The 16,079-nt window shown below is 37.6% G+C and overlaps 2 protein-coding genes across 2 annotated transcripts; both read right to left on the bottom strand.

Moving 5' to 3' along the window:
- Window positions 1-220: 220 nt before the first annotated feature.
- On the bottom strand, window positions 221-7,056 carry fbxo30a (F-box protein 30a). The gene is made up of 3 exons (XM_077238812.1): window positions 6,829-7,056; window positions 2,454-4,524; window positions 221-2,351 (listed from the first exon to the last, which is right to left on the bottom strand). Exons 2-3 carry the CDS (start codon window positions 4,476-4,478, stop codon window positions 2,148-2,150), a joined length of 2,229 nt encoding a protein of 742 aa, XP_077094927.1. The 5' UTR covers window positions 4,479-4,524; window positions 6,829-7,056; the 3' UTR covers window positions 221-2,147.
- Window positions 7,057-8,856: 1,800 nt separating this feature from the next.
- Window positions 8,857-15,037, bottom strand: LOC143746761 (pancreatic secretory granule membrane major glycoprotein GP2). Its single transcript, XM_077238811.1, has 9 exons — window positions 14,811-15,037; window positions 14,356-14,444; window positions 14,149-14,253; window positions 12,505-12,665; window positions 12,071-12,206; window positions 11,402-11,496; window positions 10,722-10,890; window positions 9,200-9,314; window positions 8,857-9,122 (listed from the first exon to the last, which is right to left on the bottom strand). Exons 1-9 carry the CDS (start codon window positions 14,890-14,892, stop codon window positions 8,950-8,952), a joined length of 1,125 nt encoding a protein of 374 aa, XP_077094926.1. The 5' UTR covers window positions 14,893-15,037; the 3' UTR covers window positions 8,857-8,949.
- Window positions 15,038-16,079: the final 1,042 nt, after the last annotated feature.

Below are 16,079 nucleotides of genomic sequence, written 5' to 3'. Positions count from 1 at the left end.
GCACGTAATCGATAAATGTGGATCCATTACTTATTAGATTACTTTTAATATTTAAATGGTTACAAAACTGCCAAGTAGTGAAGCAAAGGATTATCCATCCATTATATGACAGATGTCAAAAGGGAAAATAGATTTCTCTGCCAGATTTGCCTAACGACTTTATTTGAAATCTTTGACACTTGGTTGGCTGTATATCTGAAGCTTAATAAAACAACACACCTGGATTTCTTCAAACTTTATATATATTAAAGTAAACTTAAATAATATTAAAAAATACAAATGATGAAACATGTGAAACAACTGTATGTTAAATAACCAAGATGGACAAAGTTTTTTTACAATAGAAAAAGGGGTGTTAATTCATGAGTTCATGTGAAACCACAAAAATGAAAACTGAATTACAAAAGTGTCAAGGTTTGGAGATGAGAGTGAATTGACTGTACACGAACTTTCAAAATTAAAAATACAATGGAAACCACATTGTAAATAAACCAATAGAACCTTTTCCACAACTCTTCTTTAAATACCCGAGTCACCTCATACAATGATATATGGCTGGAAAACCTAGAGTAAATATATGTAAATTATTTCAAACAATTCTTCAAAACCAAAAAATGGCTTTGACCTGTCTACGCAATATGTGAATCCATTTTGTTCCTTTGGGGAAAAAATTATTCCAGAAAAAAACATGGTGCACATCAACTGATGTCAACTTTGATAAAGTCTTTAAAAATAAGCATTTTATGACTCTTCAGTTTTCAAAGATGCTAGAAGTAGATTATTCAGAAACTCCAATGTTTCAGAATTATGCTCTATTTTCATCACTCAACACAAATATAAGGAAAGTCATACTTAATATTTGTAAAAACCACATGGAGTAAAACACATCACACAACTAATTCCTTAAAAAAAATATCAGCTTAACCTAAAAACAAGGTTAATGAACTGAAACATTGCAACTGCACACCTGAAAAGACACAGTAAAACTGAACAGTAAACTCTGGCTTGACTTTAACAAATAAAAGTGGAAGAATCACGAGCTCAAATCAAGTTTCTCACAGATAAACTGTCTATAATGGCATGTGCTTTATGTTAAACCCCTGAGACAAAAAAAAGTACATCTGCACATGCACCGTATGCAACCAAAGTATCCTGACAGGCTACAACTGCAGTTTTGTACCTGTCCTGCAAGTTTTGTGCAGCGACTCACAATCAGGAAGATTGTAAAATGTAATTTGTCAATCAGCACATGCCATCAACATAGATCAAGCACATTTACATGTGTTTCTGTTTACACTTTAAAAGACACAGAGGATGACCACTGGAAGTGTTAAGTACTTTATATTGTACACAACTAAAAACTCAATAAATGCTTCTTAGAGAAATTACTGTAATGTGTTAGTTCTGATAGACTGATACAAAGGAAAAATGTCTAAGACTCTCTTTATAGACTTTTAAATCTATGAGAGAGAAATCAGGAGATTAAAATTTAAATCAGTGGTTCTCAACTGGTGGTTTGCAGATGTTTTGCGACAGCAGGGGGAAAAATAGACTTATAAAAGGTGGAATGCTTTCATATCTTATGCTTTATATCCAATCAAACTGTATTGTGGAGCAAATTCATCTGTCAAATTAAATGCCAAAAAAGACTGTTTGCTTGACATCAATCCTCAAGGAGAAAAACTATGTAAGGTAAAAACATGAACAAGGCAACAGTAAATATGGGTTATACCCGATATTGTATACAGTCACCATTTCACGTACAATGTAAATTTGGGTCCAAAATAAAACCAGTTGAGAATCACGGATCTACATTATAGAAACACTTGCATACTGTATTCTTGATTTATAAAAATACAGACAATGGTTTTCCATTTGGTCATCACCATTTAACAATTCAGTGTTTCATGTTTGAAGCTACATATCTCAACAAAAACAATGAATTTGTAAAAAAAAGACTGAATATAATGTATCAAAAACACAAGACAGCACAACCATTATCAATACAAAAGGTAGATATTGTTTCATCACTTTCAAAAGTGGTTTATTAAGTTGAAGCTTGTTTTAATGATTATGTTGCGGTTCACCAAATCACATAAGGCATGTCGTATTATAAAATTAAATCTTCTTCTGCATTTGACTACAGTCTATATCACTGGTTTAAGCACTGAACGTAGGGAGCGTCCCTCTTTCGTAAGTTCTCTTGTGAAACTCATGCATGGGAGTGGGATTGCTTCTTCCCTCCTTGTTATCATGTTAAACTTGCACGTCTTGAGGTGGTCAGCCATGCTGGAAATGTTAGCAAACTTCCACTCGTTCACAGTGTCAAACGCTGTACTAAAACGCCACACCTGAAACCAAAAAAACAACTTAGATTGTAAAAAAAGAAAAAAAGAAAAGCTTTTTATGCTTTGTGTTTTAAGACAATGACAAGGTGTATACTCTTTGATTACCTTGTCTGTAATCTGCCAGGATGAGGTTCCATCAGCTCGTTTTGTCTTATCCCAGAGCAGGACCACCATGCCACGGGATTGAAGAAGACTGGCACACACGTCCCTCATAGTGCAAGACACTCTGGAGAGTTGGCACAGGCTAAAGCCATCCAGGAAGCTCGCAATGTGCTGCAGTAACTCAAAGGGCAGGTCACTAAGGTGGTCACAGTGGGACTTAAACTGGCAGGTGTCAGTTCTGGATAGAGGCTCATTGGGACAAGCTGATAACCCAGGTAGCACTCCAAATGAGCCCAGGTGTCGATCATGGATTATTCTGAAACCTTGTACCGAAGGGCAGAACCTTCTTTGCGAGTAGGTGCATCCATAGTACGCCAACGGGCACCTTTGCTCCATCCAACCATTAAGTCCAGCATGGATGTCCCCATGGACGTTCTTAAAATGGGAAGAAAACTCATCCCTGCGAAACAACTGTCCACATACAAAGGTGAACATTGAGCGCTGTTTGGTCTGATAGCGAGCCACACATTCCAGAACAAGGTCTAACCTGAGGGTGTGGAATGGACTGGGGTTGGAGAGTTGTGGACTGGCGTGGTCACAGGCAGATGCTGAAGCGATGTCACCTACCATGGTGCTGGTGGCCAGTATTGCAGAAGGGAAGGAGAAGGTCTGTGTGCCAAAGTCAATGCGATACCCGTCTACAAAGCGGCTGTCCGAGATGCTCCTACCTCCGGGTGAGTCTCCCAAACAAAAGAGCAAGGCAGCAGTGATGAGGTCAACGCCGTGGAGACCCATTGGATCATCCGCCACCTCAAGGTCTGACGTGTCCACCGCCTTGTCCTCCATCTTGGCTTTGAATAAATAGTGGTCGGATAACAAAGTCCTTCGACCGTTGATTGTAAACAAGTTCATGCCCCTGAGTACCTGGAGATTGTCCAACTTGCGCTCCAGCCATCGGTCCTCAATTCTGAAAGGCAAATGGTGCAGCACATTGTTGCGCATCACGTTAGGTAGAGGGATGGGCAAAGGAAGAGGTAGTTGGGGCAAGTGGGCCATTTCTGGATCTTGTGCTAAAACAGGTATGGAATGATCAGGTAAAACCTGCCTAATGTTTGAAGAACCATTGACCCTTTCAAGTCTGACCTGGTTGTCACCATCCCCTTCATTATAAAGTCCATTGAGTTCTATCCCACCATTCACTTCACCTTCTTCTTCGGAAGATTCACCGCAACCACTGGTCTCCAACCAATCATCTCCTTCGTCTTCTGGGTCTACTGGAAAAGGACAGTCAGCTCCACCTACCGCTCCCAGATCGGAATCTGAATCAGTGTCACTTTCTTTCGTTGCATCATTCCTAATGTATCCATCGCCATTCCCGACACCGTTGCAAGCTCCATTCTGTTCCTCACCATTGGTATTGTTCACAATTGAGTTAATATTCTTTGCACTACGGAGAATGTCCAAAGTGGCAGCAAAGCTTCTACTGTTTTCCACTGAAGCTGTGTAAGGTCCATCATATGGTTCCTCGTCCATTTCAATCAACTCATTTTCTGGGTCCAATTCCTGGGGACTGGAATTGTCCTGATTTTGCTCTTTCAGAGCTTTTGTCACAGTGGTCACCATTTTAAGTGACTCCAGCAACATTCGCTGATCCTGGAGGGCCAAAGCCATGTCCAGCTGCTCCACGTCAAAAACCTCCTTACTCAAGTTCTCGTAGGACTTGCGATCTGTGTAACTCACTGGCCATCGATTCCATTCCATGGTGCAACACACAACACTGGCTGGGCATGTTTCAAGGTGCTGTGCCATTTTGATCCTGGCAAGGGTAAATGGACATCCGAATCCACGGTTCAAACACGGGACTCTTTCGTACGGACACAGTAAGTGGTGTTCATTCAGTTTGCATGAGTGGAATACCGCCCCACACACAAGAGGGCAACCCATGAGGTCACAGGAAATGCTGGCCTCCGGTCTTATCATACATCGGCGGTTGACACATTTCAGGCAATGGATATGAAGCTCCTCCATTGAAAATATTAGTGAGTCGCTTGACACAGAGAGGCTACGACAAACACTGTGGAAGAAAAGAAAACAGACCGTTAGACCTGATCTTATTTTGGATACCCATGTTGGGTGTCTTTGTATACAACATCTCATGGCTTAACATCTATGCATGCCATTCATGTGGAAAGTTCCACCGTCTGCTAAAAGGGATAAGTGTAAATCAGAATCAGTTGACCTCTCGCAGTGTGTTTACCAAATTACTAAACCATTGCATTGCCATTTCACAACTCTTCTAATGTTGCACAGTCACAACGGTTCTTCGAGGACTGAGATGGAACACGACCCCTTGTTTCTGAACAGTATGTTACAGGAATCAGACATGGCTTACACTCAAAAGAAACACTTCCATAAAGATCTTGCAATGTCATTTAAGAAGGTTCTCTCTTTCCAACATGACAGGGCTTGACTGGACATATGCAGCTAGACTCTCCCAGCATGACCTACATGCAAACTGTCTGAGTCAGTTTGAGTAAGTTTGTGTGGGTGGGGGGAGGGGGTCGGGTCTGGGGGTGTCATACTGTGGCGTAAGCTTTGAATTAACGAGCTGACTTTCCACATAGTCCTCGTAATTCCAGCTGGGCATAAACATTGCGAAATATTTGTGTACAATGCCGGCGTGTCAGCCTGCCACATGTCTTTTGATGCCTTCTTTTGAAACAGCAAAACACTTCTGAGGATGTTTTTTGAACACTTAGGTGTTTGGTATCTAATGCTAATATGGAATATAACATAGTTGCACAAGCAGTGGTACTTACAACAGACAGCATGCCTTCAGAATGTCAAAATTATCCCAAACATGACATGACTTGAGGATTTCAGTCTTAGTGGGGCTCAAAGAGATGTAGGCTACATTTTTTAGAAAGAACTTATTAGTCTGTTGAAACTTGCACAACTCACAATTATTAGCCATTTTTGTTTATTAGTAGACATATGTTAAAAAAAAACTATCACAATTCAATCTGATAGTCTACAGACGTATATTGATGCATATCAGAAACAGGCTCATTTGGTTGCATTATATTTTGTGCTGTAACAGAAAGCAGATGATATAGTATCTATTCCATTAATTCACAAATAAATTCAATCCAATTGGAATTGGAATTAGGTTAATTTTAAGCATGTAGCTAATAATAAACAAAAAAGTAATTGTCAAGTAAAGCGCACATAGACATATAATAGCCTACACTTTCGAATGACATTAGAGTAATGTGACAATTTATGATGAGCTACACACAGAAACGTTAATGTCTTCCAACAATAAAGACTGACGCTTAAATTAATCCCCTTACTGCATGAAAAGAAAATATGACAGAAATATAACTGTTACATAATAATAATACAAGTTATTCTTAATATAAAATTTGGATGGGGTGAATTCCACGAAACAAGATAATGATAGAGAACCTTATCACAACCAAAGTGGAGAAAGAATGAATATATTTAAAAATTAGAAATATTTGAATATTACTTAAAATATTTAGAATTATATTATTAATTCCATTCTATCCTGCTTCTGCTTGAGGTGTAGGCTAGGCTTATGTGATGTGTATTGAGCTATGCTGTAAATTACATGGAAAAACAGATCATTGAATAGTTAAATCTCATTATTTTTATTAATTATTTTGATTACAACCACACATTTGCCAAAAGTGATAGCCTAGCTGACAGCAGAGTTAATCATCTCTTAAACCATGAAGGGTCTAGAACCTGTGGTTCTTAATCCTCCTACCCTTAGGAAAATTAACCATGAATTTTCTACAAATAAAACAAAAATTAATATCTAGTTAAACCATGGTAACCACAAATGAATATGACATGACTTAAGTTATCCTATACAGACATGATCCTAAATATGAAAACACGAAATGTTTTCCAATGATGTTTTACAGATGCATTGAACTCAATCCAGGCAAACTCCTGATGAAACCTGATGCAGCTTTTGTTGTTGTTGTTGTTCCTAAACTGGAGTATAACGACTGACAACATGAACCTGACATTACCATGATCAACTAGATCAATAATCAACGATTAAACGCAAATCAACCATCCTCATACATCTTTATGTTTACAGGTCAATGTTTTCATTTGTTAAACTTACAAACACAAAGACTTTAGCATTAACTTAGCTGGTTAGCCGCGAACTGTAAGATAATATAATAAACGACTAACATAACGTTAAGTAATTAATAAACGTCGTGAACTGACAAACATATATCATGTTAATTGGATGGAAATATACATGTTTAGCTATTTTAACAACGACCGGAGCCGGTGAGAAAACTAGTCAAAGTACACAGACATGAAAGTGTCTTACCGTCAATCTGTGACGAGTCTTCTGTAGTTTGAAAGTGGACCGTGACGTATTTAATTAATTATTATTAATATTTCATCGAGTATAATAACAGAGACGATGTTTTCACTGCAGTCTAGTTTTTCTGTTGAAATCTGTGTCTCACTGTACTGATATACTGAAGTGAAGTGAGGCCCTAGATGGGCGGAGACTAAATAGACACACACTAACAAAAAGTACCATGATAATACCACGCTGGGGTGAACGTGATTTCACCAAGTGCAACATGTTCTTGGATCAACATCTTTGTTGATCCTGGAACGACATTCCAATCAACCAGTCAGATTTGAGGGACAAATTTACAGTTTATGTCAAATTTAGGCTTACAATCAGGGTTATGCTTCTACATCAGTGTTTAATTTCAATCTGATTTTAGGGATAAATTATAGGTACGTTTAGGGGTAGGTATAGGCAGTGTTGTGCCTGAAAGCCTTCATTGAACGATAGTTCATGAACTCGTTCATATTTTGGACGAACGCGAACTGAACGTATGCTAACGGTATAACTGCCTGATGAACGTTACTGTGAACTCAGGTTTATGTGAACACCATTCATTCTGGTGTCTGAACGGCACGCTCTCTCAGTTTAACCTCGTTCAATAGGGTGCCAGATTTCTACAGAGCCTTCCAGTCGAAAACCCGCCTAAAACACAAAGTAAACAGGCCTTAATATGTAGCGGAAAAAACAATCTGGCAACACCAGCCACCAGTGTCGCACCGCCGCATGCGTCATCTAAACAAAAAGCATCAAGGAGGCGTCTTATGAGTTTTATGACAAGGTCAGTGAGGATGGGAACAATCTTACATTTCTGTTCAAACTTTGCCTGCCGATAAAATAATTGCTGTCTGTGGTTCTATATGGGCTGTGGCAATCATTTTGAAAAATAAAAGCTTGCAACAACATATGGAAAAAATAACTATGAACTAGTTCAAAAATTTAAAGTATGAACTATGAACTGAACTAATTCATTTTAAAATTTGTGAACTGAACTTTGAACTAGTTCATGTAGAAAGTGACCTTTCCCAACACTGGTTATAGGGTTAGGAGGACTACATTTTTGGACAGGATCAACAAAATATGTTAACCAGTCAATGTTGCACTTGGAAAAATCAGGATGAACCAATGCTGGGTTTTGTTTCCCAAAAGCATCGTTGGCCAACTATGATCGCAATTTCCATTGAAGTCTATTGGGATCGACAGAACTTGCAACCATAGTGGGCTTTGGGAAATCCACCCCTGTAGTTTTCAGTATTTTGGAGTGGGCTACCATGTAAATGGCATCATATATGAACTTTTAAACTTTTGGTTTCTAAACAAGAACTATAGTCAAAAAATACTTCATGTTGTAGTCACCCTAAAAAAAGTATTTCACTTAAGTCAAACTTAAAATTAAACAAAATTGTTATTGCATTATATAACTAAATATGCATCCGAAATAGCATTCTTTCCTATACTATATAGATAAAAAACAGTATGTGACAAACAGAAGAAGCATGTCTGAATTCAAAGTACTCATAAAAAAGTAGGCAAAATGAACCCGATGACTTTACTGTCCTATGAGGGCACAGGACAGGAGAGGATTTGTGAAAGTAACTGACGCGCGTAGGTCACATGATAATGACAGCATGGCGAATGCACTGTAGTACATCCAGATTATATTCATACTACACACACTCATACTATATAACACATACTTTTTATTTATTTAAAAATAAGTACCTACTCAAGAGAATATGTTATTTCGGACACAGCCTAAGATCTAGAGAATTTCTTTTCACTAAATTTTCTTCATCATTTTTGCTCAGCATCTTTGAATCATTCTTTGTTCTCATTCACTGATGTTTCAAAACCATAAAGTGCCTCAATTTGTAGTTTCATCAATTACCTCAATTCAGTACATCATTTTGAACAACATATTTAGTAAGTAAGCTGTTAGAAATTGAAAAAGCATTTTATTTATTTGTTCATTTATTTCACAATAAAAGACAAAAAGAACAACTACGATAAAATGCACTACAGGTTAGCAGACAACACTTTGAAATTTAACACATTTCATACAGCACTGTGCGTTTATGAGATCCTAGGTTAGCTGGCCACCTCTGAGATATGGTGGATGTTGGAGAGGGTGAGTTGGGCCTCTCGGGTCGGATACGAGTTTCTGCTCTGCAGCCAGAGTTTCCCAAAAACTCCTGTGATAACAATCAGGATGAACAGCAGACCAGCCAACACAAAGGTTTCGACAGAGGGCATATCTGAACCTGGAAGAGGATATGTTCAAATAGACATTAAAAATAGGATTGAGCACATAAATAAGTATGGTGGTTTTAAGACTTACTCAGACTTGTATTGTCCATGCTAGCTTTGAGCCTTCTGATTGGTCCGTATGAGACCGTGTGAGACGATGCAACATCCCTGCGTGCCCGTACTGATACATCTTCAGCAGAGCAGTTCTGTAATCCAACCAAGGGTTTTAAGTTACTAAAATATACACAATGTTTCTCAACTAATACATTCTTACCAAAACAAGAAAACTATTATTATTTTGTTTCACCCATGTGCATGTTTTTGTTTTGTTTAGTTTTTTGTGGAAAATAAAAGATGTTTAGGTCGGCGGTTCAAATTCATACTTTGCACATGACGTCACAAGTACTGGCTGGCGGGCAAGAACTACCCAGTAAACTAATCAAGGATCTTGCCAGGACGTCGCCCGTTTTAAACAAAAGTTGGTGTTTTGAGGTGTAACGACATGCCAGATAGTTGTTGTGCGATTGGATGCACTATTATTCAGCATAATCGCGTTAAGAACGTGCATGTAAACGCGCTCATTCCCCGAAAGTGAAAGTAGAAACGGACTGAGCTTTCGGCATCTGTCGCTGCATTAACGCTGCGTTCTCTATAGACGACGATGGATATAGCGGTATAACGAAGACTATCTTAATTTACTGGCTTAATATTTCTCTTGTGGGCCTACATTAACTTGACTTTTTGAAGCTGCTTTTGATTTTCACAGATGTGAAATAGTTGTGCTGTTCGTAAACTAAAGACTGTTTTTAGGCCTATATCATTTTAGTGATATTATTCATATTTAGTAATTGTATTGTTTTTAGTGTTATTAAACGTTTTGTTAATGTGCTATGGAAACATAATAGCCTCACTATATAATTGTAGTATTGGCCATTTTGTGAGCGTTTGTTGCCGGCCAGGTATCCATGGCAGTCACGTGGCATGGCAAAGCATGAATTGGCAAGGCCCAAAAATGATATAAAGTGCAGGATTTCAGACTTTAGAAGACTTGGTATTTGTACACTAATCATATGGACTTCTTTTATGGTACTTTATAGTACTTTAATGGTGGTTTTGTGCATTTTATAATCATAATGCCACTGAATAACTTTGGATAAGTATTAGGTTGTTTACAGTTCAAAACTTTGAGGTCAGTAACATTATTAAATCTATTTCGCAAGGATTCATTAAATTAATCAAAAGGGACAGTTAAAGATCTTTACATTGTTAAAAAAATGTGTCCGTTTCCACAAAAATATTAAGCATAACAACTGTTTGCAAAATTGATGATAATAATAAGAAGACATTTTTCAGCATAATAGAATGATTTCTGAAGGACCATGTGACACTGAAGACTGGAGTAATGATGGTGAAAATTCAGCTTTGCATCACAGGAATATATTATTTTAAAATAAATATTGCAATAGAAAATGGTGATTTTAAATTGTAACATAACATTTCAAAATATTACAGTTTTTACTGTACTTTTAATCAAATGAGTGTTGCCTTGGTGAGCAGAAAATACGTTTTTCTAAATCGGGCTGAATGGTAAATAGGTGTCAGTGAGGACTCACAGGCTGGCACACTCCCCCTGTGTTATGACAGATCTGGACATTGCAGTGCAGGAAAACATCTGTGTAGGAGCTGCCAACAAACTTGAACATTTGTATCCTAAAAAGAGCTTCCGGTCCTTGACCGTTCTTCATCACGGCTAATGTCTGGTCATTCCATAACACTGGACAGCTGATGTGGAGAGAAATGTTGGCAGTATGATATTTGTACTCAAGGAATGATATTTAAATTGAACCTGTTTTCTCTATTGTTCCTAGAAATGACATGCTTCATAGCTTTTCCCTGGTGGAGAATCTCTCTGGGTAGTCAAGGATAAGCACAGCTGTTAAACTGAAATGGACACGGCCACAGACTGTCATCACATGACTGAAATAACATACTTTGTTTAGTCATCCACCTCTTTAGCGACGGTTTCAACGGCGTGCCGCGTGTCTCAACAACACCCTTTCACACCACTGGTTATATGATTGAATGAAGCACTTACAACATGAGCAAAGGAGTAATGAAGCTGTGAAGGAGGGCATTTTACATAAGGGCAATAGAAGGGAGTTGTTAAACAAAATTTGTTTTTAAATCACTTAAGTTAAATGCCTGGTAAAAAAAAAAAAGAAGCTAATGTCAAACATATTAAAAATGAATGGCTGCGTTAGAAAATGTTGATTGAATTGATTATGTCACAGACCTGTCCCTGATAAAGTTGTATTGAATGTTGCTGTAAGGGTCTTTGGTTGGTGTGGCCCAACATCTCTCCACTCTCAGAAACAGATTTGCTGGAACCTGCAAGAAAAAAGTCCAGAAAGCTTCATTAGCACATTTAACTCCATTGTCTGCTTGTAACTAGATATACAGAATATGTGCCCGCATCTTACTAGAACAAAGACGGTACATTAATGGTACATTCTGTCCTCAGCTCATAGGATCATAGCGTTTTTAATGAGGGGATTTTGTTTGGCATGTTTAATTTGTGATTCAAAGTAGTTTGCGTGATTTTCCACATTACTTTTTGTCTATATACATCTGATGATAGGTAGAATGATAGATAGAAGTTAAGATGGAACAATAGATAGAATGATAAATAGAATGATATAAAGAATGATAGATAGAACGATAGACAGACAGACAGATAAATAGATAGATAGATTTAACTACAGACAGACAGACAGATAGACAGATAGATAGATAGATAGATATTTTATCCCAAACAAAATTACTAATGAAAGCAAAGCTCTGTTCATCTGAAAACAAAGAACTATAGTTCTCAACTGCAGCATAAAGAAAACGCACGGCGTCTATCATGAAAGCCATCAGTGGCTTGTAGTTTGTAATGTCACCTATTCTTCTTGACACACACCATGTAAACTTTGACATAGATGCTGTCCTCAAGTGTGAGGGAAGGAACAGTGGTCCATTTATCCTGAAACTCTTCATCTTTATAGAGCAGCATAGAGACCGAGAAATTTCCATCCTCAGTGTTTAGAGTGATTGTTCTGTGGGGCAGAGAATGTTAAAAGGCTTATTGAACAGGCTGAAAGGTTCGCTTAATGAATATTGAAGGAAACTCTTGAGTTGGACCCCAGGCAGTCTTTTGTTACCATTAGCTTCCTTTATTGTGTTTATATACAAACAAACAATTAGTGAGGGGCTCAGCCTTTTTTAAGCTTGGAAAAACAGTGATAATTAAAGCCATTACTACTTATAGAGTGCTGGGGTCTCAGACAGACCGAGCTACGAAATAAAAGTTGCAGACTTAATTAACTGGTGATGTCATGACAAGAAGAAGCTCACCTGACATCCACTCTTATCAAATTTTCCCCGTTTTGCTGCTGGACCATGTAGTTTATGGGGTATCGGCACCCAAATGTGATGTTGATGTAGCTTCTGGTGATGACATTCGTTTCGTTGTTACGGATCGTGTTGGTGAACATGATGTGAGTATCATCCGATGCCTGGGAAAAAAATACTTTTAATGATGGAGTAAATCTATCTATCCAACCACAAGGCATATATTAACTTTTCAGAGTCTAAATAAGCTTCAAACTTCAAGTTTATTCAAAGTATTCATACATATGGGCTAAATAACCATCAGACGTCAAACTAATCTTCATACGGCTGTCAAATTAGGCTGTAAAACATACTAGGCTAAGTAATATTAAAATGAATGTTCCTTCATTTGAATAGAAGGAACGTTGTAGTTTACATTGACATTCTTTTGATACAATTACAAAAAAACTCTCGAGTTTAACAACGTCTGAGTGACATTCACAGGCCAATAAAATGGGAGAAGTTAAAGGGCGACACAAGGAAACAACAGTTATTGAAGGGGCCAAACTGCCCCCTACCACATCCGGTAAAACGAAGTTTATTGCCCTTTTATTTCCCTGACCATTACAAACACACCTCCTGATTCAGTAAATCAATCATCGTCATGACACTATATATCATCAAATGTTTGTGTTATTTTCTTCACATCTTTTAGTTTGAATCAATCCTGCATGAACTGGGAGCAGAAAACTGCCCCCAGATCAAATTCTCAAAAGCAGCTTATTTCAACAACCAATGATTTTATTTTTCTAATCCAAAAACGCCCTTCTTTGACCAGCAAGTTTGAAAAAAGCCTGTAAAACTACTAAAGGGGGAGAAGGAGGGAATTTGTCCCCTCTCAAAGCCGCGTTAACCTTTTACTGGCTTTACAAGAAAAAGTCTGGTGAATCCTGAGAGAGGTTCTCAACGATACTCGTGGTCTCAAGTACAGATTTATGCCTTGCCAGAGTGAAGCTTGTCCTCTGGGGTTGTTGTAGCGCTGTTTGAGGCTGGCTGTATAGGTCAGAATAAAAGGACGACTATAAAGTACGACACTAAATTATGGCCGTCTTATTCAACACGGCTGAAAACACAGTAATCATTTCCATATAAATCAGGATAATTTAGAGCCACATGGCTGTTTTCCCTCCCCTCCGAGCTCTCTGAAAGGACTAGCCAGCCAATTTGGAGGGAAACGAACAACAGTTTGCATTTGCATATTGAAAAAATAATGAAATAAATTAAATTATTCCTAAAAAGGAAATCAAGCCTTCACAGTTGTCACTTATTACAATGCACATAATTATGAACATGCTTGAGACGTATATCATTTGATTATTAGAATTTATTTAGAAGGTCCATTCTATGAATAAAGCACATGGTCACCTTTCAGCCTATGAAGGGATTGTAAAATAAGGAAATTTACTGTTTGTATTTTTGGGTTCAACAGCCCAACAGAGGCCCATTTTGTAGTTTGTCTTAATGCAACAAGTGTTTACAACATTTTTAAGAGGCTTTAATGTTCTGACATCAATTTGTAATTGGCTGAAGACGTTCCCCAGTCCTGGGGATTGTCTGGAGCGGTTTTATGATTATACACAATGCCTTGACAACACTAATGAGGATTACCATAATAGTGCCACAGTCTGTGAGGTTTGTCTTGATGCTGAAGACATAGTCATTCTCAACCTCAACACCTCGACAGTCAGGATCATTCAGTTGCAAATCCCAAACCTGAGAAGAAATGACAGTGGAAAGTTTAATTGAAGTTCAAGCATGATTTATTGCGATTGATTGAATTATTTGTGAAATAAATGGAATATGGCATGAACGTACGTAAACAGGCGGCTCTTTGTTGAGAAAAAACACACTAGGGATGATAACTTGCATCTGATCATTGTTGCAAATGACGGTCTCGTTGAGTTCTAGGACAAAATAGAAAGGGATGTTTAAATATTCGTTTATTTTATTACATATATAATAATGGCAATGCTACATGCTTAAATGCTGCAAAAGAAAAAATACTAAAACAAAACAAATAATACTATCCAAATATTATTTTCTGATATATATATATATATATATATATATATTTATATATATAAACACTTTGAAATAACATTTTAAAATATAAATATATTATATATAAAATAGTGCATTTTTATATTTTACGGTTTCTTTTACTAAAATTTGCCAACATGTATATCCCAAATCCAAACTGGTTTATATGCATGTAATAATAAAACTATGCATTTGAATATTTCTCTATGCAGGTGTTTGACTAGACTTACCTTTTTCTTCAAACTGCACAGCAGAAGTTACTGTCCATATTGAGAGCAAAGACCATGTGAGCGCAAGAGTAACAGGTGCCATCCTTGAAGCAGATTCTTTCTGGCTTCTTCTCCCCTAAAATTTAGTTCTGTCTTCGGCCCTTTCCACCAAATCTTCTCTGCGATCACGTCGACTAGCTGTCAGAGCCAGACGTAGTGCTTGCGTTCTCTCCAGCCGTTCGAATCACAGCTCTAATGAAGTGGGAACCTCCAGTTGCTTTGGAACACCAGCTTGAATGATGTCCACACCAACAATGAGATTCCACACATGAATAGGACAAGCTGGGGGGAGTCCAAGGTAACACCGAACAACTAGATTTCAGGCAAAAGCAGAAAAAAAATACTACTAACAACCCACTTAGCAGACACCGCACTACTACATGTCTCGGTGCGTTGGTCGACAAGGAGTTTGTTTGTCATGCAAAGGGAATAGAGGTACAGGGGCAGTGTCTTGTTTTATTTCATTCTTTTGTCTGTATAGGTTTTTAAAGGGCATGGCAAACGCTTTACGGTTTCGGGAACCCCAACGAGTCGCTTGAAAAGAAATCCCATCAGACTGAGTCAAGGGCAGTTCAGTGACACCTTTGCAATGGAGTTGATGTTTTTAAGACTGTTTGGACAGAGAAAGAGGTCAGTCGTTCAACCTTGTGAAGGAGATTTTCAAATGTTATATGTTAAAATGCAAAATGATGGCATTGCAGTCAACAGGGATTATGCAGGTTTTAAGAATGTAAATTTAAGACTTTTTCAAGACCTTTTTAAGACCAAGTAGAGAAAATTTAAGGAATAAATTTAAGGGAACACAATACGTCAACATGTTCTCGAAATGTAAATGTTTAGGAAGAAACACGAGTTGGATCAGCAACACTTCAGAGTTTGAAAACAACTTCCAACAGATATCCATTACTTTTTAAATAATTTTCCAAACAATACATTGAATACCTCTGCTCTAAACCACTAGAATATGGACCTAACTTTTACTGTATCTTCTGATCACAAGGCAAAAAAGTGATGTTCTTCCTCAGTATTTTCTAGTGCAATTGTCTAAATATTCTTAAATCAAGATCCATTTACTGGAGATATACATTTTTCAAGACTTCAATTGCATCTCAAGGAAACGTATCAAAAAGGTTTCAATATTTGTATTGGAAAACACGACAAAAACACTGAGGAAGATATACATTTTTTTGCAATGTATGCAACATTTAATGCCATAACTTTATGAATTTA

Source organism: Siphateles boraxobius, unplaced genomic scaffold, assembly GCF_051911475.1.
Source record: "Siphateles boraxobius isolate OS27281-9 unplaced genomic scaffold, OSU_SipBor_1 22, whole genome shotgun sequence".
In the NCBI taxonomy this organism is placed as follows: domain Eukaryota; kingdom Metazoa; phylum Chordata; class Actinopteri; order Cypriniformes; family Leuciscidae; genus Siphateles; species Siphateles boraxobius.
Note: the sequence above shows the minus strand (reverse complement) of the source record. Positions and strands in the feature narration are given on the sequence as shown.